The sequence below is a fragment of the Pelodiscus sinensis genome, chromosome 9 (assembly GCF_049634645.1).
Source record: "Pelodiscus sinensis isolate JC-2024 chromosome 9, ASM4963464v1, whole genome shotgun sequence".
In the NCBI taxonomy this organism is placed as follows: Eukaryota; Metazoa; Chordata; order Testudines; family Trionychidae; genus Pelodiscus; species Pelodiscus sinensis.
Window position 1 is genome coordinate 19,024,670 of NC_134719.1, and position 25,431 is coordinate 19,050,100.

General features: G+C 39.7%; 1 protein-coding gene across 1 annotated transcript in view; it reads left to right on the forward strand.

Moving 5' to 3' along the window:
* Positions 1-25,431, forward strand: part of SGIP1 (SH3GL interacting endocytic adaptor 1) — a 181,935-nt gene that overhangs the window by 143,513 nt on the left and 12,991 nt on the right. The window contains exons 22-25 of the mRNA XM_075936181.1: positions 17,353-17,464; positions 22,638-22,793; positions 24,106-24,238; positions 24,540-24,742. Of these exons, the coding sequence (XP_075792296.1) occupies positions 17,353-17,464; positions 22,638-22,793; positions 24,106-24,238; positions 24,540-24,742 (604 nt within the window). The remainder of the gene's footprint in view (positions 1-17,352; positions 17,465-22,637; positions 22,794-24,105; positions 24,239-24,539; positions 24,743-25,431) is intronic.

Consider the following 25,431-nt stretch of genomic DNA (forward strand, 5'->3'; position numbering starts at 1 on the left):
TGCTAATTTTGAAATAGTTATTTCAAAATAGCATTATTTTGGACGCCCTGGTGCCACTATTTCAAAATAACTACTCTCCAGAGTAATTCAAAAAATTACTCTTTGGGGCTTCCTGGGGCTCTCAGTCAAGGTCCACAATAATGGTGACTGCCTCGGAATAATTTCGAGGCTTCCCTGTAGTGGGGACACACTATTTTGATTTTGTAAAACCGGAAGTTAAGTCAAATTTAGTTATTCTGAAATAATATCCTAGCGTAGACATTACCTTAGGTGTCAGTAAAGACAGTGGTAATTGTCTTCCCTTTTGGGGAAGGAGAAAAAATTAGTTGAGGGGGGCTGGAGCTGCAATTCTCGCTGTTGTTCAAGTCTGGTCTTGATTCCTAGAAGGCAAAATAAGACACAACATACAAAAGGGGAAAAAGGACAACTAAAATAGAAAAATGCAGCTTCTGTCTCTGCAGGTCTGATGAGCAAGTTTCAGATCTGGCGAACTTGTGCTGGCATCAGACCATTCAGTCTATTGATTTTAGCTGCCTTTCCTGTCCTCGGGTTTAAAGCAATGTTGTTGCCCCAGAAAACAAGGAAACAAAAACTTTTTTAGTTGGCTAATCTTGACTCTTATTAAGCAGAAGGTAACAGGAGAGAGATGAGAAATAGGGAAGGAAGAGAGAGAGTCTGACGTCCAGATGGTGTTTGGGATTGAGCCAGTGAAGGTGGCAGTGCCCTCTGGCTCCCACTCTGGTCTGGTCTGGTCAAGGCATCTCTCAGAATTAGTATGCAGAAGGTCAGGGTTCCAAGAGATAATGGGTGATGCTCACTCCTTCCCCTTCTTTCAGTCAGCCAGGGTCATGATAGCCTCTGTCCATCCATAACCTCCCCTCTCCCGCAACTATCTCTTTTTTAAAGAACCCCAAAAGGTAGTGATGGGTATAATAGCCTGTCCTCTTATTAGACCTAATTAGGCCTAATTTCTAACACACGAGTTTTTGTTCATTAATTTCCAGGCCCACTGTTTACCACGCATTACCTAAACACGGTCCTTGAGCTACATCGATAGGGTGTTTTGGAAGGACTAATTTGGTCTTTTCGTGTTCTTTTATCCAGCAATGTTTGTTGATATATTTTATAAACTCGTACTAATTTTTTACAGTTAAACTCAGAATTAGTTAAATGTGTAGGATTTTAAATGGACACCTGCCATTTTTAAAGCAACACTTACTACTAGCAACATTTTGTTGTAAGATATATAGTATGTACTACCAATGCTGTAATAAAATCAAATAGCATGTCATAGTAAGTTCTTTTTTGTGATGCCTGCCATACTATCATATGGTTTCATACTGGTTTAATTCCAGAAAGTAGTGTATCTAAATAAAGGCTTTGTTGATCATTTCCATATATATAATGGCATTAGAACAAGAAAAGAAGCTTCTAGGAAAAACATTAAAATAGGTTGGGTTTGTTACCTAAAACAATAGATAAAACACTAGATTTGGCTTTTTCCCCCTAATATAAAACCTAATTTAACCTGGCCTAAAAACCCAGATGCATAATTTGCTCCATGTACCCAAGGGATGCTTAGAGATGCATTACATTCTAGAGTTGCACTCAAATTTAGCATTTAAAAAAAAGTGACTGGATAATATGACAAGTTATTTCAGTAGATAGGAAACTAATCTACCAAAACAATGGTGCTTAATATGATTTACTAATTTTCCTTTGTCAATTACTATGTATTCAATAGATTACTAACCAATGTAGAAGGATAACATGGGTAGAATTTTATAATTTGGGCAATAAGCAGAAGCAATTCAGCCAACAAAAAACAATAAATAAAAATGCAGTTTTGACATAGACATTACAAAAGCAATCATTGGATAGGCATCACTGCATAAATATTATATAAAAATCTAAAAATTAACAGAAATATTGGGTACTTCTATGTTAAGAGAAAAATAGATTAGACTTTTTTTTAAAAAAAAATAGAAATAATTGATCATTCACCATGGAGATTTTTAATTGGGGAAGTGGAAGCATGCATTTAAAAACATGTATTTTCTCTCCTTGAATTTATAGAAATAAAAAGATTCCAATTCAACATGGAAAAAAATACACTGCTAATTAGTACAATAGATTGTTCTTTGAAATTACACGATTAAATTATATTTAGAAAATTAAAGCAGGTATTGAATTTGCAAAATTTGCTGACTACATTTGCTGCTATAAAAATTAAATTTACACTGTTTTTTAATCTATTATTTTTTTAAAAATGTGCCTGGTTTAATCTCAGTGGCATAAATGCTGGTCTAAAATGAGACACTATCTCTTTATAGAACTGGCTGAAGATCTGGCTATTCCTTTATGTTGATTTTCAATAAGTCTTGTAGCACTGGTGTTGTTCCAGAAAAACTGAAAGAAAGTTTGTCAACTTCTAAAATGGGCAAATATAACCAAGTCAGCCTGACATCCTTTCCATGCAAAATAATAGATTGTCTGAAACAAAACTCAGTTAATAAAGAATTAAGGGAAGATAATTTTATCAATGCAAATCAACCTGAGCTTATGGAAAATAAACCTTGTCAAACTTATCTGGATATCTTTTTTTGATGAAATTCCAAGTTTGTTTGAGAAACTAATATACTATATTGGCATTTGCCTTGGTACCACACAATGTTTTGACCAAAAAAAAAAAAATAGAGTGAAATAAAATTAACATGACACACATTAAATGGATTAAAACTTGGCTAACTGATAGATCTCAAAATGTAACTGTGTAACTGGGGAATTATCATCGAGCAGATGTTTCCACTAGGGTACTGCAGGGATTGGTTGCTAACCCTACATAATTTAACATTCTTATCACTGAACTGGAAGAAAACATGAAATCATCACTGATGAAGTTTGCAGATGACATAAAAACTGGTGGAGTAGGAAATAACGAAGAAGAAAAGTCATTGGTTTGGAATGATTTGTCTTCTGAATTGTTTAAATAAGTTGGGTGCCAGCAAACAATATGTGTTTTTATTACAGGGTAGATTTCCCTGGTCTGGCACCCTCGGGACCTTACCAAATCCAAATGAGGAAATTTGCCAGACCAGGGGAGGTCTCCTGCCACCGGCCCCTGAACCCATTGCCACTCCCCACTGTTGCCTCTGTTTCACCTCAACCGGTCCCCCTGCCTCTGGCCTAACTGGACTGCTGGTGCCAGTCAGGCTACCATCCACTTCAGCCCCAGCCAGGCTGTTGGATGCTGGCTCCGGCCCCTCTGCCACTGGCTCTGGCTCTAGTCCTCAATGCTTGCCCTGGTCCTGCTATCATTGGCTCTGGCACCAGCCTCTGGCACTGGCATCAACCCTAACTGGGCTGCCATATGCTTGCCCTGGGCCCAGACAGGCTGCCAGATAACGGCCTCGGCCCACCTACCACTAGGTTCCCAGCTCTCCTGCCACTAAGCTCCTGGCCCTTGGGCTTTCTGTGGTCCTAACCACAGATGTTACTTGACCAGGGTACATATACCCTGCCCAGCTGTTTTGTGGTACGTGAGGTATCCAGAAATAGCTACCCCACGTCTTATCATGCTGCCTATTATTTTGAAATATTTTTCAAAATAACAGGTGCTCTATTTTGGCATCCCTGTAACCCTCATTCCACAAGGGCGAAGGGGGGTCTCAAAATACTGTGTTATTTCAACATTTGGCACTGTGTAGACACACCAAATTTCAAAATAAGCTATTTTGAAATGGAATCGAAATAAGATACTCAATTTGCATGGTATAAATTGTGTATCTTATTTTGAGTTTAGGGTGCAGTGTAGACACCCTCTCCCTCCTCCGCCCCGAGAGTGGTCTTGTGTGGTGCAGCCTATATAGCTAAATGTATATACATCTAGGGGAAAAGAATACAATCCATGCTTACAGGACAGGAGACTCCATCCTCAAAAGCAATGACTCTGAAAAACATTTGGGGTTCATGCTGGATAATCTGCACAGCATAAGCTCACTATGTGATGCTACGTCCAAAAGATCTAATGTGATCCTGGGATGTATAAACAATGGCACCTCAAATAGGAGTAGAGCAATTGCATTGATGTTCATGTGACTGCTGTTGGAATACTGTGGCCAGCTCTGCTGCCCACAAATCAAGAAAGGTGTTGATAAATTGGAGGGGGTTCAGAGCTACAGAAATGACTACAAGTGTTTTACAAGATAAGAAGCTTTATAGTTACTGAGTCAAGAAGCTCAATCTGTTTAGCTTAACAAAAGATTAAGGAGTGACTTGACTGCTGTCTGTCTACATGGGCAATAGGCTCTTCAGCCTACCAGAAAAAACATAGCACTATCTAGTGTTCGGGAGTTGAATCTAGCTAAATCCAGAAATAAGCATAATGTTTTAACAGTGTGAGTTAAAAACAATTTACCAAGTGTTGTGGAGTATTTTTCAGTCGAGACTGGATGGTTTTCAAAAAGATATATTCTAAGCATTGCTTTTGGGGTGTTCTAGGATCTCTCTTATACTAGATTAGTTCACAGGGTCCCTTCCTGCCTTGGAATGTAAGACAAGAAACTGAATGTAAAGTCCTACTAAAAATCAAGATTTTTCATCTTCATTGGCAGATCATCCTGCCAAAATGAAAACTTTATAAAATATGGATCTTGAAACAACACTTAAAATCTCTGTAAGGGAGCCACACTGTTTATATTAGCTTAGCCTTCCCCTTTGCCCCCAAGACATGCATGCACAACTGATGTTAGTACTTAAAAAATAAATTGGTGCATCATTAAACGTAAACCTTCTAGCACATAATTCTGGTAGGGATTTCAAATCATTTGTATATGAAGCTGTATTTTTTTAAATAATCCCAAACAAGACCCTTGTATTCTAAACCCATCCTGTGATTTTGGTTCAAAGTTGACTCTAAAATTGGATGGAACTGATTTTCTTGTTCCTGTTCAGAAGCATTTGAATTAAAAAAGGGTCTGTTGTTCTGAAGAGCACTGTGCTGATTTTTATGCGACTTCACTCTTTGAGAAGAATGAAGTCTCAAACTCCTAAAACTGTGGAAATCTCATGCGATTGGCTGAAATCTTGGGAAAACAGCTCATGAGACTTTGACCCATCAAACCTAGGTCTTCGTTCTGATTTGGTTTCAGATCCAGGTCCAATATTCCTTCTCCATTTTTTCCATCCATGTGCAGAATAATTTTTGTGTGCATTCACCAGCAGAAGCACATGCTGCTGGCAGTAGGCTCTCTGCTAGTCAGCTGGGTGGCATTTGAATCTCTCCTAGGTGGATGTCCAAACACAACTTACAGGGAACACTGCCTAGGACACTATCCTAATTCAATTCGTTAATGGTATTTGAGCTCTTCAGTGTCTAAATCATTTTTAAAATGAGATTTAGGCTCTTAAATCAGTTAGGTGTTGCAACACTGAGTATAGCAAGGCCTAAATACTTTCAAAAATCTGGGCTTGCCTACTCAGTCCACCCCTGATTTTCAAATTGAATGTTTGGAAACACTGTTGTAATCCTTCAAATATAGTTGTAATAGGAATGAGCAGTACTCTTTTGAAGGGACAATCCATATGCATAAAGGATTCCAGGATTGAGCCCCTAAAGGAAGAAAGGGGTTTCCAAATACTTTGTGACAAGTGACTTGTGACAAGACCTGATACGAGGATTTTCTGTGCCTCCAGCTATAGTTGATGATGTCACTGACTGCAGTGACTGAGAACTTGGCAGCTAAAAGACTATATTTCATCTTTATTCTCCAGTCAAAATGCTTTTTCCTTAAAGCTTAGAAAAAGAAAAGACAGGCATCATCTACCTATTAAGGTAATTATATACGTCTCATTACTGTACTCACAAATGACTAAACAACTGAGGTGTGTCAACAGTTGGTTGATAGAGAAGATTATTAGTGAAGGAGTACTAAAATACCTCTCCTGTCCATAGAAGAAACACACACATGCTTTCTGCAACCTGAATTCACTTATGACGTGGTAGAATTCACTTAGATTCCTTGAGATGGACAAAGTCATTCTTGGTTCTTTAATCATACTCGGAAGAACATCCTTTATAACTACATTGTTCCCAAATTATCCTGACTGTAAACAGTGTTATGCAGTCTGATCAACCAAATGTCAGAGTCTCCTACAGCAGTGTTAATGTAGAAGGCAGTTTTCATTAATTATAGTGAAGTATGTGATTGTATAATCTCCTGTACTGCAATTTATTAATTCCTCTTGGATCTGTTGCCTATGAGTGGAATCTACATTTTGCTTAACCCGTTGTCTAACAAATGAACACTCACTAGTTTCCATTGTATGTATGTAAACCCTGCAAAGCCTTATCCTTATTTAATTTTTGGTGTGACTGAAGATTTGGTGGCCCAATTATACCTTTCTTGGCATAAACATTAATTGAATTATTAAAATGGATGGCCAGATAAATTACTCAAAAAAAACCTTTATTCCATTGATTATGTTGCCTTCCAAGTGCAAATTCCCCCCCAGGGATAACAGTTGCATGATAGTGAATCACAAGCTCTTCTGCTTTTTGGTGGCTAAGGAGCTTTAGTCCCTCTTTTTCTGTCAAGATATTTTTGATGCTTCTGATTCTGAGCAGTATCTGTAATTTTCAGTTCTCATATACACAACTGAATGCATGCACCTTACTTAACCTCCAAGAAATTAGACTTTAGAGCTAGCTTCTCTGAAAAAAGAAAAAAATTGTGTCCCTAACAACGGTATGATTTCTTTATTGTCATATGTCCCAGTCTTCAGAACTATCTAATATCTACCTCAAGCTTGAGAAGAAGCCTGATAATAATTTTCAAATGTGTGTCATATATGTATAAATATGGTGGAGATGATTGTAACCATTTGGCAACTATAATCTTCTGTGACATTTTACAAATCCACACTTGCTGCTGCCGTCACTGCTTCAGTTTTGAGAGACCTGATTTCAAACAGAGTGAGAGTTCCTCTAGTAGTACTCTTGATTTATTCTGGGTTCTGTGTCATCTTGAACAAGTGAATTGTTCCCTGCGGGTGCTTGCGTAAAAATAATTTATGATAAGAGCAACCACCCTCTACAACCCTCTGGTTGCCATTGTTGCCTAAAATGTAAGTGTTTTTGTTGATTCACTGTTGGCTCTCTGTACCTTTGTTATCCAAAGCTGTCTCTAAAGGGGGAACAATAAAAGCAGTGGAGTGATTATGTCAGTGTACAGACTGCTAATAGAAGTAGAGAGTGTTAAGTCAGTGTACAGACTGCTGATAGAACAAAGGTAAAAGATCAAAGCATGTTGAATAAAGTAAAGAAAACAATAATGTTTTGACCAGGAGGTCACCTTGTAGAATAACTTGTAGGAGAACAAGAGTGAGCATAGTAATATGTTGGTAATAGGAAGAGGTGGCCCCATTCTAGACATGTCACAAATCTTCTCAGACGTTAACTGTATCCTGCAGAAAACAACTGCAGAAGGCAACTGATCAATTTTATGGACAAATGATAAAGCACAATTGGATGACCTTGATTTTGTTGATGACTGTGTTCTGCTTAGTTTGACACATCACTGTCTTAATGGAAGAAAAGATTCAGCTTTTGGCAGTATAGCAAAACCAGTTGCCTTATTCATCAAAAGGGAAAGGCAAAACATCAGTGTCCCAAAAGTAACCATTAGAAGGGATGAAGAAATACTAGAAGCAAGTCATTTTACCTATCTTGGAACTAAGATGTGCCACTGTAGAGACACATTGCTAGAAATCAAGTGGCAAGTATCAAACAAGTTTCAAAATTTTAAAAAGATTTGGAAAGTTTTCATCACAGGCATTGACACAAAAATACATGTTTTTGAACACCAGTATCAGGCCTATCCTCCTTTATGGAGAAAAGTCATAGAAACTGATAAGATTCCAAAGTCCATACTGCAGAAGATCTTCAGAGTCCATTGGAAAGAGTGGAAAAAAATTCTAAGAGTAATGGAATCTAGAGCATCAAATATTGTGTAAGAATACAACAGACCTACTTAGGACTCAATGTAAGGATGACCCCGCACACAACTTCCACCATATGTGATAATATAAACACCACCAGGGACAAGAAAAAGAAACTTGGACACACATTATACAAAATTATAGCAAAAGAAGGCAAGTCCATGGTCATGACACGGATCCCTGAACAGACAGCGCAAGACTGAAAAATGGGGTCAACTGGTGGATGCTTTGTTTTCCTGAGGAGGTAGAAGAAAGAAAGAAGTAATACTGTGTGATGATCTTATCTTCTATCCCAATCCTGACCAAACCAAAACTCTGCAGCTGTACAGTACTGAACTCTTAAGGTCTTCTCACTTCAGGTCTGTATTTCATAATTTGATTCTGTCTGCAGTAACAAACTCTGTGTTGCATTTCACTGATATGCCACGAGTGAGAATCTAGTACAAAACACTGGTGGAGAGAGCAGCTTTCAGTAAATCAGATATTTTATTAATGTTTCCTTTTTTCTATTTATAAATTGTCTGTGAAAATCTCACAATTGTTTGAATTATATTCAAAATTATTCACAGAATTCTATATCTATAGATCATTTGCTGCAAGTGTCTGAGTATTAAAACTTATGTTTTGTTTTGATTGGACACAAAGGTCACGGGGTATATTTCTGTTACTTGGTTATATGAAGTTAATTTCTAGTGGCTACAGTATTCATATTACTAAATTAAATATTTGCTTTCCGCAAACATTCTCTCCAGTGCACTAAGAATTTTGTTTCAGTGAATATTCCTGATGGCAAACTCATCCACTCAAATAATCACAGAAGATGAAAAGATACGATAACGTTCCAAGAAATTCATTTTAAACTGTGACTGAATATTCATAATTGTTTACAATATTCATTTAGCTGGCTCTATGAATGAAAGTTGTGGCCAAAAGATGGTTGTGTACTGGACTTTGTGAAATGAATTGGTGGTCTCAGTCCAGTTCCTGAAGGCAATAGTCCATATTACAAGAATTGTTATCTTAATTGGCATTTCTGTACTTAGCTTTTGCTAAGAGGACAAAGACCAAATGGACATGCAAACTAAACCTTGCTGATCCTAGAAGATGATCTTTTCAGGCCGTACTTCATGCACATTAGCATGGGAAGCCTATGGGAAATTGTATTGTGGATGCTCATGTCAAACTGGTTTTGAGAATTAGTAAAGAATGCGCCAAATTCAGCCAAACATAGAAATGTGTAGCCATTACTCTCAAAATAACAAAACCCCATTTGTTCTTAAATTAAAAGGTAACCATTTTTTACCACATTTTATCTTTTATACACATCTAAAGCTATGCTAAAATTATCAAAATTTCACTTCCCAGATCAGTTCTACATTTTTAGTATCGATACAAAAATCTTTCACTAGTCTCATTTCTTCATCGAATAGAACTTTGACTTTTTACATTATGGAACATGTTTACAAAAAAGCTGCCCTTTGGAAGTAGGGATCAATAATAAGGGATTTAAAATTAGATATACAGAGATATTAAATAATTTCTATCTGGTTGAAAACTAAGATTTTGGAAATAGAAAATGAAGTGCTATCCTAGTTCTGTATTTATGATAATTCATGGATGCAGTTTCCTACAAATGTAAGCTCAATTCTTCATCATATTGTAGACCTTCTCTGTCCCATGCTTATTTAATCCCTATTCTAATATTTTCACATGAGCTCAGAATAACTCTGGGCTGCCTTGGTGAATGTCATAACAGATATTCATTTAGACTAATGTGGAATGATGCAGTGTCCAGCAGACACTCTGCTTAGGTATCTCGGTATTTTAGAAGATCTTTTTATGATCATTCTTTGTTTCAAATCTTGTACTGTCCATCTATGAAAGGAAAATGCTATCAATAGATATTCCTTCTTTGAGGTAGAAATTTTACAGCTCATCATCTTTTGAGAGTTAGCTACTCTCTGTGATAAGGATAGGGTCTCATACCTCTGACCTTCTGTTCCTAAAGTGTTGCACAGTGCAGAGTTGCTAAGTTGTAGATGTGTGTGAGATAGTGTAGAGAAACTGGGGATGCCTTCCACATGAGTACTTTAGCAGAAATAAAATATCTCCCTTTAAAATGAATTATGCACTCACAGGCTCTATAGTGTTTGAGTCTTCAGAATCCTGAGAATTAAGGAATGTTTCAACCTGACCAAGAAAGGTGAAATTTTAAGGATCTAGCTGCTGCTGTTCAAACTATTTTACTCCAGACCTAGCTTCAGGGATTTCATTACATCTGTTATCTGCTGAGCTGGTTTTAAGGATGTTTGGTCAGGTACAAGATGTCTGTTGTCTTCCATAATACCTTGGTAGAATGTGGCAGCATGGAATTTGGAATGAAAGGGCAAAAGTGAACTTGTGTGGAAGCAAAAGAGGGCTTGTTTAATCTGCGTATCAATCATTTTTGGCATCAGTCGTTAATTTTATATTATATTATTACACATCCATGCAGTGCACTGGAAAAACCTACTTTGTAGTTCAGTATGATGTGTGCTTAGGAAATCATATCTTTTGTTCAATATGTGTGCCTATATTTGGTTTTAGGGATGAATTAGCTTGTCTAGATGAAAGAAACTGGGCCTTTTTTGCATGAGCCTAATTGTGGACTTAGGTTTAGATGGTTGGTCTCTGACGTTTGGATAAACTCATTTAAGCACTTTTGCATTAAACTGTGAATGCATTTGATTTCTGCTCTCACCAAAGAAATCCTCTTCATAAGTATGTTTGATGCATCCATCTGAAAAGTGCATGTGTATGTATGTATGTATGGATAACAAAATGTGGGCCAATCATCCAAATGTCTGTTCTGTTTGTTCTATTTATTGAAACATGTTGATCTGGTGCAAATTTATTGACCATCTTTTATTTGATACCTTTGCTTATTATCTTGAGTCTCTTCATATATTCAGTCAAGGAGGAGATGCCTTGCTACCTTAATTTTTACGCTTTTTTGAGCTACACTAGAAATTAAAAGGGAAAATCCTAGCAATCAAAATTAGCAATGGTCATTTGTGCCTCCAAGAAACTTTTTTAGAACTTCAGTTCTGTAAACTAATGAATGGACAACATTGAACTAAAGATGATTTACTAATGATTTCACAAAAATTCAACATAATATTACTGTTCAAACACTTCTTTCAGAAGACTTAATACCCTTCAAAAAAAAAAAGTCTTAAGAAGAAGATGATAGTTACTCATGAAAATCACAAGACCTACACATGATTGCCAATGGGGACAGAAGGCGAAGGGGGGGGGGGCAGCTGCCCCATGGCCCAGTAATTTAAAAGGGTAAGGCTTACCTTGGCGGCAGCGGCAGCAGCCTGAGCCCTGGACCCTTTAAATCACCTCTGGAGCCCCTGGTGACATGCAGCCTGTGGCTCCACATGTGCTAAAGGCCCCCTACCACACCTCTTCTGCCTGAGGCCCCACCCCTTCTGGTGCCTGGAGCCAGCTCCCCCTGGGGCCTGGACATACATTACCACCACTGTGCTTTTTGTAGCATCCCATCCCTCCTCACACACACACACCTTTGTATGTTGCGTGAGGATACTGTTAGCTATTCAGGGCAAGGAGAATGATTTTTTTTCTGCCTTTAAAAGTAGCTAGCATGCTCCTCGTGCTATATAAATAAGAAGCAAGAATTTGAGTTAAAACATTCCCATTTCTTGCGTAATCCTTCTGTGAGGTAGCACCAGCAGCATCCCGGGCCGGATTCAATTTCTAGAGATTCCTTTTCATCCATCCACACAGAACTGGCTTGAGCTCCCACCCAGGAGCCTGGGAACTTCACACACTCCTGGGTGCCTTTGAGAAGGAATGCTTCCCCACTCGCAAGCATAGAGTCTGAGCATAGAAAAGAAACTTTTAATGAAAGAGGGAGAGAAGTAACATGGCATTAACTTGGGAAAACACCACAGAAAAAGTTCATAACCAACCCGCGAGTTAACATCCCCACTCAAGTGGATTGAGCAATGTTCTTTGTTTCACAGGCTCACAAATCCAGCAATGTAAGTGTCCCATTCATATGCCCAACCTTTCTCTGTACCCTGCTCACAGTTGCTGCCGTTGGTCAGGGCAGACCAGAGCTCAGAGGTAATTTTCAGAGTTCTCCTCCCACCCTTGGTAGGGGAGGGAAATGGAGGCATCTCACCCACTCCGTTGACCACTAATCACTGCTCCCGCCGGCTGCTCCCACCGCCCCGTGCTCCTGCCAGCCACCCTGCTGGCCACCTGCTGCTGCTCCTGTTGGCCGCCCACCAGCTGCATGCTCCTAACAGCCAACCTGCTGGCCAACTGCTGCCAATGGGTTTAGATCTGGGCCAAATCTAGTGGTTTCAGCTTCTCAGTGATTTCAGCTCTTGTCCCACAGTGCAGGCCAGCAGAAAATAAAGAGATCCCTTATGGAGTCTATTTTAGTTCTATCATTAGAACAGGGGTGAGGGGAGAAGAGAAACAGGTTGAATCAGTCTTACAGCTCATGCCTGGAGGGCATGTAGCCTTCTGGTTTAGAGCTGAACTAAACTCTGCTCTGCTTCTCTCTCTCTCTCCCCCTCCCCCCATCCAATCCATATTTGCAAGAAGATCCAGACTTGAGGAAAGAGGTGTAACATAAATATGTAATGATCAAACCCATATTAAAAACTGGATTCAATCAAAAATGTTTGAGATAAATGAGGTCATGATGGAAAAACTCTGCCCACATTCAGATCCAAGATCATTAAAACACAAAGGCTATGTTTACACTCGTGGCTTCTTGCGCAAGTATGGCCGTTCTTGCACAAGAATCCGCATAGCGTCCACACTGCCTGCCCACTCTTGCGCAAGGAAATTTACAGTACGGCATGATAAGAGAGGGCTTCTTGCGCAAGAGCTATGCTCTTTTTTAACAAGTGTAAGCTCTCTTGCGCAGGAGCTCTTGTGCAAGAGGGCAGTGTGGACGCTCGGCAGGGATTTCTTGCGCAAGAAAGCCCTATGTCTAAAATGGCCATCAAAGCTTTCTTGCACAAGAGAGCGTCCACACTGCCATGGGCGCTCTTGCGCAAAAGCACAGCTCTCACATGGCAGTGTGGACGTTTTCTTGCACAAGACTTCTTGCACAAGATGTTCTTGCGCAAGAAGCCGCGAGTAGACATAGCCAAAAGGAAGAAATAAATGTGATAGCTTGTGTGAGTGATCTGATATTTTAGAAGTAGTTGATACATCTTTGAAAATTTTTCATGTGTCTTTTACTTTGAGAAAGATTCAGACTCTTACAAGTGGAAAGAAATTTCCACATGAGAATAGCATATAGTTTGTTCTTCTAAATTCCCTACCCTCTCCAGTCCATTGAATAGCAGAGGGCATCGAGCCCTACAAGCACTCCACAGTCTCCAGTTTTTAAGCAGCTTTGGTTTTCCTACTTTTTGTTTCTTTGTTTGGAAGTGAAACTGAGCAATCAACAGATCCCTTACTGTATACATGCTGTAGTCCGACCCACAAGCAAAGGGGCTTTGCCCTTTTTTGTGTTCTGCCATTTTTATAGGGAAGAGATCTAGAAGCTACAGCTCTCTCACTTGTATTCCCCTTAATACTGCTGCTTCTGCATGGATGTAATGTAACCCAATCTAAGTCAAAATGCAGCCATCAGGATTGCTCTCCCAAATGGATGATACAAGCATTCTTGTGCTAGATGAGGAACAGAACTGGAATCCTGTTCCACACTAGGATGTTTAAATGTAGTGCTGCCTGCACCCATTTGTGACTTCATCCCTTTACCTGAGCGTCACCACTTAGTAAATCATGGGTGGATTGAAATCATCCAGGGATTTCCTGCTGTATTTACACTTGCAGCCTGTGAATGAATGACATAAATCATTAATCTTTATTGCATTGAGGCCTTGGAAGCTCTAACAAACTAAATTGCATTTGCAAAATATGTAAGTACCAGCAGTGCACAAATTTTGTACTGCAAAATAAAAGCCCTGAGGTCTGGTAGGCATAGTTTGACTTTTATATTTTTAAATCCCATCTCTAAAACACAATCTTTCATTCGGAATGATCCTTTTTTGGTTGTTTCTTTCTTTGTTTCTGGGAGAGAGTTAGCCAGGTCAAGAAGGACAAATAGAACAGTGGTTCCTGACCCTTTTTTATACTGTGGACCAGCAAACTCATTCAATAATTTGGCAAACCAGTATAGAAACACTTGCATATTCATTATGGTAATTTAATTTTAAGCAGTCATGTTTATTTTGCACTGCAGCTGTACACACACAAACCCACCACTTCTCCAAATTTGCCTGCTTTGAGGTCCATTGTCTTTCTTTGCCTCCTTCCCTCCTCATTCCCTTTGCCTCAGGAACCCACCCCCCTAGTGCCTGGAAACTGGCCCTCAATGTGCTCCCACCTCCAGCCCCTTAGTGCTGCCCAGTTTGAGCCCAACCCCGCCTCGCTCTTCCTCTGTGACTGGCATCAAGCCCTCATGGCTACGAGTTCTGCCCATTCAGTGTCAGGCCCCACCCTGGCGCGTGATCAGGCCCGAAGGACGAAGCCTCGCCCTGGCCTCGTGTGCCTGGCACGTGGCCCCACTCTGTCAGTTACCGGCCTGGGGAAGCAGAAGAGCAACTTGTTGCTGCTGCTTCCCAAGCTCACTAGGATCACACTGATAGGATTGATGCTCTTGCCCATCCCCGCACCCTCCATAGGGCAGGCGGAGGCAGCGCTGCCACCGCTGCTCTCCTCTGTCGTCTCAGCCCCCTGTGTGAGCAGCTGCTGCGTTCCATAGAGATGCCTCGGCTTAATGGCCTAGAAGGGGCCCTTAAGAAGCAAAGACTGATGGACTTCCAGTTCCATGCATGTGCTCTGCAGCTGGCCCCCCCACACACGCTGGTCCCACACAGACCCCTGGGGCACCCGCCTGATGCATCATTCACTGTGTGCTGCTGTGCGAGGAAGTGGGCGAGCGGAGAATTTTCTGTGCACAGGTACACACTTCTCCAACGGGCAGGGCTCAATTAGCAACTGGGGCCCACCAAGCAGTGGTTCATGGCTCACCACCGGTCCACAGACCGGCGGTTGGGAACTGCTGAGATAGGGAATGTAATGGGTTGGCTTTTGTTTAAAAAAAAAAATGAAGTCTGCTTTTGAGAGATGTGCAGAGCACCTCCAATTCAAATCAAAGTAATAGGAGCTGTGACAGTACCTTCAAAAATCAAGGCAATGCTACATTTCTCCTCCTCCCCCATGCACACATTGTCCTCATTTTCATCCCTAACTTATTGAATTGCATAATCTATCTCAGTAGGGATTGAACGTTTGAAGCATTCAGATTCCCAGTGTGTGAATGACAGGTAAAAGGCATTCATTCTTTATTGAATCATAGCTTTAGTATGTCGTGTATTGGTAAATGACTACTAATTGTCATTCTGATCTATTAGAATTTCCATTAAAGAGAGAAACTAGATCTTTGCCAAAACAATACTTAATGCCCAAGGCACTTGTTATTAGAAATACTCCTCTCTGTTGTTTTCAGTGAACAAGGCATCATCTTTAGCTGTCTATCTGGAAAATAGTGTGTAACTCCCACATGCCCACATTTGATTTATATGCAAATTCTGAATTCAACTATTCTTTTCCCCTAACATGACTTTATTAAACCTTCAGTTTTTACCTGATTGATGCTGACTTCAGATTTCTTACATAGAAGCAGGCTCATTGCCAGCAAAGGAAAAATCAGTGGTTGCAAACATCAGGGGATTAGTTCTTTTAGTGTTCATGTTGAGTATGTGTGGTGCCAGCTCCATAGATTCTTCATTACAGAACATGCAGCACATGACTGAAGCAAATATCTAGGTACTTTAATGATTGAAATCTTTCCATTTCTTTTAATTTTATGGTTGTCCTAAATTAATTGTTGTGAATTTGCATTCCTTAGTTTCACTCTGAATTTAATTTAAACCCAAAACTCAATCTGAGCTACCATGGTTTGTCTGATTTTGAGTTGAATTCAGAGTTTTTCATTGTTTCCACCTGATACCATAATTCATGGTAGTCTTGCTTGTATGGTAGCTTTGCCAGGCTGGAAGGTTCACAAGCCACTCAGGCCAAACTGTCCTCCTCTTATCTGGAGAGGGGCTAGAAATTCCCTAAAATGAATGTAAAAGGCTCCTATTCAGCTAAGCATTAAACATATTCCTATTCAATGTCTTCAAAAGGACATAAATATGTGCTTGAGGTTTTGCAGAATCAAGGCCAGAGTTTCTTTGAAGCATTCCTAATATTCCTACAGATCTCCAAGATCCAAAAGGAAAAGAATCCCCAACGTGATAGAAGCATTTTTGCTCTATATTATCTCTGTTGGCCATGTTCCTATGAGAGCCTGGCTGCAGCTGAGCAGACAAACAGTCAGTATCTGTTCAAACCCTATCTCAGAAAGCCATGCAAGTATTAAATCTGTGTGAATGCTGCTTGCAGCATCATTTAACTTAGGCTATATCGACACTCCAGAGTTTTTCCAGGATACCTATCCTGGAAAAACTCTGCTGTGTCCAGAGAACGTGTCTGCTTTTCTGAAGTTTTTTTCGGAAAAGCAGATGAGCTTTTTTGGCTTCCCTGTAAACCTCATTTTACGAGGAAGAAGGGATTTTCCAAAAAAGGGGGTTTTCCCCAACATTTGGCCCAGTGTAGATGAGCCAAATGTTGGAAAAGCCTCTTCTGAAAAAAGAAGCGGAAAAAGCTTCACAAATTGCAGTTTGCAATTTGTGTAGCTTTTTCCGGAGGAACAGTGCAGTGTAGTCATAGCCTCTGACACAGACATCTGTACCTCTGGAGACAGCAGCTGCAGTTAAGTTTGGGTGAAGCAAGAAGGAAGGGAACTGCAGAGCCTTGGAAGAGATTCATCAGTGTGTGTTGCACATTGGGCACAAAAGCAAAAACAAAACAGTGCCAAATATTTTACTGCAAATTGTGAGGTGAATGAGTTTTTTAATTAAATCGCCCAACTCTCTTTTGTAGAATATAAAAGTGTACTGCACAAACTGTCATGCAAATACTGCCTATTCATAATGCATCCAAGTTCCTTTAGATGTGTGCCACTCCCTGTGTTCTGCTTTCACAGGCAGTTTGTCATAAAGAATATAAATTATTTTGGTCATATAGAGATTAAATGACCCTCTATTCTGAAAGCCCAGGGGACTTTTACTGCTCACAAATAAAAGCAAAATGCAAGACTTGACTTTCTATTTTCAGTTAATGATTCTTTATTCCCCCACCCCCGGTATTGAGTAATTGTAATGTTCTATATGCACATAACAAGTGAAAGTTGCTTCTCTGTTGCAGGCTCTTCTAGAGGACCCAGTCCTTTGACGATGGGAGCACAGGATACCCTCCCTGTAGCAGCAGCATTCACAGAAACTGTTAATGCATATTTTAAAGGAGCAGACCCTAATAAGTAAGTCCCCCCACCCCCAGTGGAATAGTCAACTTTAGGTACAAATCTTTTCAATGTAATGTTTGGATCATTAGTCCCTATTTCCAGAGCCCTCCAAGGGCATGAATCAACCCAATTATCTAGCAGGACTATGACTATAAAAACTACATCCTGTGATTGTAAAAACTATCCAGCCTCTTTAAACACTGCTTTCATTGAGGGGCATGCTCACTCAATTTTTTTTTGTGTTACTGCTCATTTAACAGTATATTTTCCTTTGCTTGTGCATAAATCCCCATCATTGTTAAATGGAATTTTAGGTGTGAATCAAAGGAAAATACCTCCATATTGATGGCTGTCAGTAAAACTTACCAGTTATTGTGAACATATCTTATTGTTCAAACCGTATAGTTAGTGGGGTTTTAAAAAAAAGTGGGTGAAGAGATTGAAAACCTCAGTGCAAACCATGCATAGCGCAGTGGAGCAGTGTCATGATCTGAACACTAAGAGTACCAGCACTGTCCCAATGACATGGTTGACTCAGCCACTGACTCGCTGTGGGACCGTAGGAAAATCACCCAGCCTCGCTTTAGTTCATTTTCCTTGTAAAGCAAGGAATATGTTTGCCTGCCTGCCTGCTTTGCTGGGATGTTCTAACAATTGGATCTGGATAGCATTTTGAAGGTCACGTTTTATATAAGTCTTGAGTGAGAGTTTCTGATGCTTGTCACATCCAGAAATCAGATCCTTGAGTGCTAAAGGTAAGTAGATACTAGGTAGATTTGTGCTCAAATAGCCATGTGCAATAAAGGAATTGGGTCTGTATGGATCTGAATCTTCCCCAAAGTCAAAGGACATTCAAATCTGGTGTTATATTTTGTGCCATCTCTAACTGAAAGTATTACCAAAAAACAAAAACACCCAGTTCCTGAATTATTTTATTGGCTAGGCAGGAGTTATCAATGTTAAAATTCAGAAGCTTCAGGATAAAATCCTGGCCCAGCCCAGATCAATAACAAAACTATTGATTTCAATGGGGCCTGGATTTCATCCTTGTTATCTATGTCTAGAATAGGTTTACCAGAGATAATGTCCATTTTATACAGCATGTCTGTCCTGTAGACAGAAGTAGGCCATCTTGATACTATTGCTCACACCATGAGATTTGACTGCTATGGCTTTTATTTCCCCAGATGGAGTGCATAACAGTTTTTTCTTAAGTTGAATGGGAAATTGTCTACTATTTGTGGAACCCTCAGGAAGTGTCTCTTTTTCTTATTTTGTATTTAGGACAGTGAGGTAGAAAATCAATTTGTTTCTCCCCTGTCTCCGTCTTTTTTGATGTCTCTTTATTAGGTTCTCATTTGCCTTTTGTCTATTTCCACCAGATAGGTAAGAGAAGAGAGCTCCAGGCATAATGCCTTTTTAAAGGGAAAGCTCTTGCAGGACATCAAATGTGATTCTTTCAGAGAAAATAGGGTCAGGCTAGATGGTTGCTCTCAGCTTCTGTGATGCAGGTCTGGTTCTGATTTTTTAGCATAAATGAACCTGGCAGGAAAGGGGGAGAGAACACAAATGAGCAGTAAAAGGAAGAAAGAACAGCAAAAGATAGGAAAACGTATCTTCTGTCTGATGCTCGCAGTTTAGTTGCTGGGATACTGCAGACACAACTCATGTCATACAGCCTTATTAGCTACCCTGGGTCCAGACAAGTGTATGCTAGAATCAGGCTGGTAAAGCATTGGTTATAGCCTGTCTCCTTCCTCAAGGCAAAGTGTCACGTGGTTAGACAAAAGTTTTAATGTACTTATATACTATACACATTAAATATGCATTACTGATTATAAAACTTCTTATAAATATGAGGGAAATAATATTCTCTTAAGAGCTATTCTTAGTTTAGAGAAGCACAAATAGTTAAATCCTCTTAATAGGTTTGATTTTTAGATGGTAAGATTACCAGTTTTCTCATACCCACAAGTAACCCAACAAGGTAAAAGTTCTGCTTCTGTGTGTCAGGCTTACCCGTTATGGACTGAAAAATACTTTAATTGACATCTGTTTCTGTTAATCAAGGAATTAATTTTAAAAGTAGTGACAGAGAGGAACCAGAAAGTGAGTCCCTAGGGCTTATTAGGGAGTAATATACATGTAATTGGCCACTCTTCTCCCACTCTCTACTTTCTGGATGTTGCATTCTGAAAATTCTGACCTGATGCTAGCTAGTATGACTGTACTAACCTATTATCCCTCCTACACGTGTATGATAGGCCAAATTCTGTTCTCATTTCCACTGTTGTAAATCCTGCATAACTCAACTTTCCATGACAGTGATGTCTTCTTATTCAAAGCACTGCAGGCATTCAGAAGCCAAGGTTTACTTAACCTGAGGCTGCAGGAAGTATAGACAATGTCTACACTGCATTTATCTTTTGAGAGAGGAATGCAAATGCAGACAAATGAAATTGCAAATGAAGCGTGGATTTCAGTTTCCCACGCTTCATTTGCATAATCGCGTCCGGCCTCTATTTCAAAATACCCTATTTCAAGATAAAAAATGCTGTGTAGATGCAGTTATTTTGAGAAAAAACCCTTCTTCCGAAATAACCCTTACTCCTTAGGTTTAAGAGTTATTTTGAAACTAGGGTTTTTTTCTCAAAATAACCGCATCTACACAGCATTTTTTATCTCGAAATAGGGTATTTTGAAATAGAGGCCGGATGCGATTATGCAAATGAAGCATGGGAAATTCAAATCTGCACTTCATTAGCAATTTCGCTCAGCTGCATTTGCATTTCTCTCTTGAAAAAGGAATGCAATATAGACATACCAATAGAAAGCTATACAGAAATGGATGGACTCAAGGCCCATCTTTATCTTTGGTGGCTATTGTTGATTTGCTCACGATGGTGGGTGTGTGCAAGAAAGAAAGGTGATATTTTTAATTCTGTATTTCCTGATTTTTGTGTTTAGTTGGGACCTTATTTACCCATAACATAGTATTTTTAATGAAATTTTTGTATGTTTGAGATTTCTGAATGCTGTATAGGAATATTCTGAGGTGCTTTATAGAAGAAGACAGCAGGTATCATTATTCCCATTTTACAGATGGGGAAATGGAGGCACAAAGAGGTAAAGAGACTTATCCCAGGTTTCCTGATTTTTTTTTTCAGTCCTGTGTACTTGTTTGCTCCCCTGACAAGTAGTTGATAGACACAAACTAATACCACTAGAATACCATTTCACCATGAGTTCTTCTTTACACACAGCAGACCTAGTACTGTGCTAAAGGCCATCTCCTTGCCAGAACATCCTTAGATGCTCTTTGCCTCTTACTGGAAAGACAGAGGTTGTCCTATCTATGTTCGTCAGCAATGTCCTCAACAATATTCCTACAAACTTTACATACATACATATGTATCTCTTTCAGTGAGCTAGATTCTCATCCCTGGATTTAAAATCAGAACAGCTGAGGATGAGTGGTGAGATTCTAGGCCAAAAGGGAATCAAAACAACCTGTGGAATAGCTTAGAATAGTCCAAGGGATTCCACATAGACCACTGCACAGCCAGAAACTGGCAGCATGTACTACCTCCCCCTTTATGGCTATGTCTACACACAAGTGTTTGCTGGAAGAGGCAATGCAAATGAAGCGCTGATTAGCATTTTGTCATGCTTCATTGCATAATCCATTCTGAGCCGTTTTTGCATAATAGACTTTTGTGCAAAAACCAGAAGTGTGGCCGTGTCTGGTTTTTGCGCAAGATCCTTATGCCTCGCTGGAAGAGGCATACAGATCTTCCGCAAAAAGGGGGTTTTGTGCAAAACAGCCACGGCCACACTGTTTGCTTTTGCGCAAAGACTTCTTGCACAAAAATAGCTCTGAATAGATTATGCAAATGAAGCGCGACAAAATGCTAATCAGTGCTTCATTTGCATTGCCTCTTCTGGCAAAAACTCGTAGTGTAGACATAGCCTATCTGTGTAAGAGGGCTGGAGGGGGATAACGTGATCTCCAAAAGACATAGGAATGCAAATTCAGAGACTGTATTTAAAAGTGATAGTTCCTGTAAGGAAGTTGCTGTGAACACCTGGATACTGAGCATATTGTAGTCTGCTTCCTTGTATTAATGTACATGGATCAGCAACAAGCAAAGAACTAATAGTGCAATCTCTGAATTAGTTTGAGGCCTAGAAACAACATATAAGCAAGGAAATAAAAATGGCAAAACTCATTGTGGGGGTTTCCCAGTTCTCTTTATGTTGTATCCAGGTTCACTTTATCCCCTACCTCCCATTTATGGAATCATTGAAACCCACTACTTCATTGTTAAAGATGATAGTCTAAGCACACATCTTGTCAGCCTTAGCTCTAAGACCAGGTGGGCTGTGACCTTACTATGTATGTAAAAACCTGGCATGAGAAAGCACTGAGTGGCAAGGTAAAACTCAAACAAGCTGGGGCATGTTATTTTCCTTTGATAAAGCCTGTCATGGATTTTTTTTTTTTGCGGGGAAGGGCAATCTGACTGCCAGGAACAACTCTTTTCAGTATCCTCAGTATTCCTCTTTCAAAATAATTAGACCTACATTTAGAACATCCACTATATCTGATTTGAACTCTTTCCTCTTCCTTGCTGATCCAGTGAGGGAATGGGCTGAGATGAAGCTGCTGCTAGTGAGAGTCCTGAAGGCTGCCCTGGCTGCTTCATCTCTCCCTACTGCAAGCAGAGACACTGAGGTACAGCACTGCAAGTAGGCTGCTTCTATTGCCACAGGACAGCAGTAAATATGGCTGGATCAGGACCTGCAATGAAATTACAGCTCAGTTCCGTTGCCTGGATCAGAGAGCAGAAAGCCAGGGCTGTCCTAGGCAGAAGTGGGCTGTTGGCAACTGTTCAGTTTAAAATGGTTGGGTTTTGTTTTTCTCTTATGAAGAGAGAAGCAGGTTGTTTCTAAATGCAAATCCAGAGGCATTCACAGAAAGATCATGTTTTCTATTTGTTGCTCAAATACCAGACTTTTTCTCTATTCAGAGTAATGCTGATTTTTGAAGTAGAAGATTTTCTTTGCGGTATAATAGGGAAGGAATGAAATGTCACCATCTCCATCATGCCTGGCTTGATCCAGATTATTCTTTTAAAGCTGCTTTCTTTCTTCTCTCCCTTTGTCTCCTTTTATTTGATTTTTGAAGATGTATAGTGAAGATAACTGGAGAAATGGTGCTGTCATTTCCTGCTGGAATTACCAGACATTTTGCCAATAATCCAGCCCCAGCTGTTCTAACCTTCCGCGTGATAAATTACAACAGGTTAGAACACGTCCTGCCAAATCCCCAACTTCTCTGCTGGTAAATATAATTTTACAAAAACTTTGTAGAGACTTATAAGAAATGTTATCTGTAGCTGTGTTAGAAGAAACATTTCCAGAGAATAAAATATGGTGATCCTGTGGAATTTTAAACCTTGGCCTCTACTACAGAATTATTCATAAAAGTAACCATCTCTTAATATTATTTAGTATAAAACTGAATAGGATGCAGTCAATTTTAAAATAATATTTTAGCTCATAATGTTTTTGTTTACAGTTGTTTAAATAATGCCTAAGATCAATTTCTTGTTCATTTGACAACTCTTAGTTTAAAGTTAATTTGGCATTTATCCTGGACAAAATAGATAAAATTCCCAGATCTTGGAAACCTGGATTGTGTGTAGGACCTAGTCACCTCTCTGCCTTCCTAATTCTTGGATGTCTACCAACCCAGCTACCCTCCAGCTTCGTTTAATACTGTGGATGTTAACACCAATTTAGTGCTATGGGTGGAGCATGCATATGGATGAAGTGCCATAATACTATGCTAGGCTTTCACCACTGGAGATATAAATTCAAAACTTTAAGAATTCAGGAGTTAATTTTTAAAAGAAGTTAGGTGCCTAACCCCCATGGAAATCCAGGGCAGTTACGAACCTAAGAGCTTCTGAAAATCCCAGTAGGTGCCTTTCTGCATCTTCAAGCTCCTAAATAACATGAACAATCTGACCCTAAGTGGCTTACTATGAGACACATGCTCCTAAGCACTTAAGTCACTTTTGAAAATGGAACATTGGTTCCGTGACTTTGACACTTTTGAAAATTTTTACAGGTCTGGCAATGCGGCAGTTCTCGCTGACACTAACTTCACTTTGGGCATGTATTCATTTTGACCTGGGGATGCCATTTGCATCTCAAGAAGACCAATTCCCATTAACTCCCATCCAAACTAGTTTGTTAAAAATAGAATATAGCCTCGGAAGTGCATGCTGCAGCAAAGGCTAGCCAGCCTAAAGATATGCCTGTCTTACAGCAGAGTAGACACTTTCTCTCACTATGGCCATCTGCAGCCAGTGTTTATTAAGCTCTCGTTCTCAAGAGAAACTAACTTTCAAAGCTATATATATATATAATATGATACATTTGTGGAAATGTTTATAGTTGAGGCCAAGGTAGAATTTTCATGAAGTGTTTCAAAAATTGGGAGAAGGACATTGTTTTGTAAGTGTTAGAATTAAATCCTACTACACAGCATGCCAAAGATTGCATCCTCTGATTATTTGGAGAAGAACTTACTTTTACAAATTCTGTTTGTTAAAATAGCTAATCCTTTATCTTTTATAAATCCATAGTGACAGTACACAAACTGATGCCAACACAAAAGAATTCTGGGTAAACATGCCAAATCTGATGACTCATCTAAAAAAAGTGTCTGAACAGAAACCACAAGCAACGTATTACAATGTGGATATGCTCAAATACCAGGTAAGCTCTTTGCCAAAGTAAAATATTGTTAAAAATGCAATTAACCTTGTACCATTGCTAGCAACTGTCTCTAGTACAGAAAATTGCCTGGAATAGTCTGCTCTTTAGTATAGGAAATGAATTTTGCACGAGGGTTGCCTTTTCAATACCATTGAACTGGGCGTGACTTAAGTCCCTGACAAACTTACTGAGGAAGTACATGAAGTTCTCTACTCTAAAATCAACAAAGATTTTATTTCTATGGCTGCATATGCCTCCAGCCTTATGGAAACTAAATATTGTTTTTCTGTTGTTTTCTAAGGTATCAGCCCAAGGTATTCAGTCTACTCCATTAAACCTTGCAGTGAGCTGGCGGTGTGAATCTACAAGCACTGACCTTCGCATTGACTACAAATATAATACAGAGGCAATGACTACACCCGTAGCGCTAAACAACGTCCAATTCCTAGTTCCCATAGATGGAGGTGTAACAAAACTTCAAGCTGTGCTTCCACCTGCTGTTTGGTATGAAAGTCTAGTACTGTACAACAAAGCCATTCCTTATTGTTTACCACCCTGCCACTTTCATGCTCATAACAGTACTTCATCTCCAATAGGTATAGTGACATGCTGATATTCATAAGGCTCTAGCTGAGGCATGCAGGATCACAAGGGGAATGCTAGACATTAGAATCTGCTTTCTACAGCAAAGGAAGACATGAAATGCTCTTCTGTTTTTTTTCCTGTCACTTTCACAAATTGACAGTCTGATCTTAACCAGCATGCAAGAATGTGACAGTCACATCAGTACTTTTAATATTAACGATACTTAGCACCGAGAGTTCTTTTCACCATAGATCTCAAAGTACTTTTACAGTTATGGGTAGACATCATTCTCCATAGCATGCAGATGGGGAAGCTGCCGCACTGAGTTTGTGATTTGTTCAGCATCACAGAGTAAATCACTGGCAGAGTTGGGCCTAGAACTCATTTTGATAGCAAAACGGATGCCATATAACCTCATGAGACTCCTAACCAGATGCAGGAGCACCAATAGCTTCCAAGGGCCCCTGGGCAAGGTGCATGTGAGGGCTGACTCTGAGCTCCCAGAAGGTCTGGGGTCTCAGGCAGAAGGGATGGGGCCCTGAATACCACCTGAAGCTGCCCCACATTTCCTCCCAGCCCTTAGTGCTGCCCCCGGAGTGCACAGCATG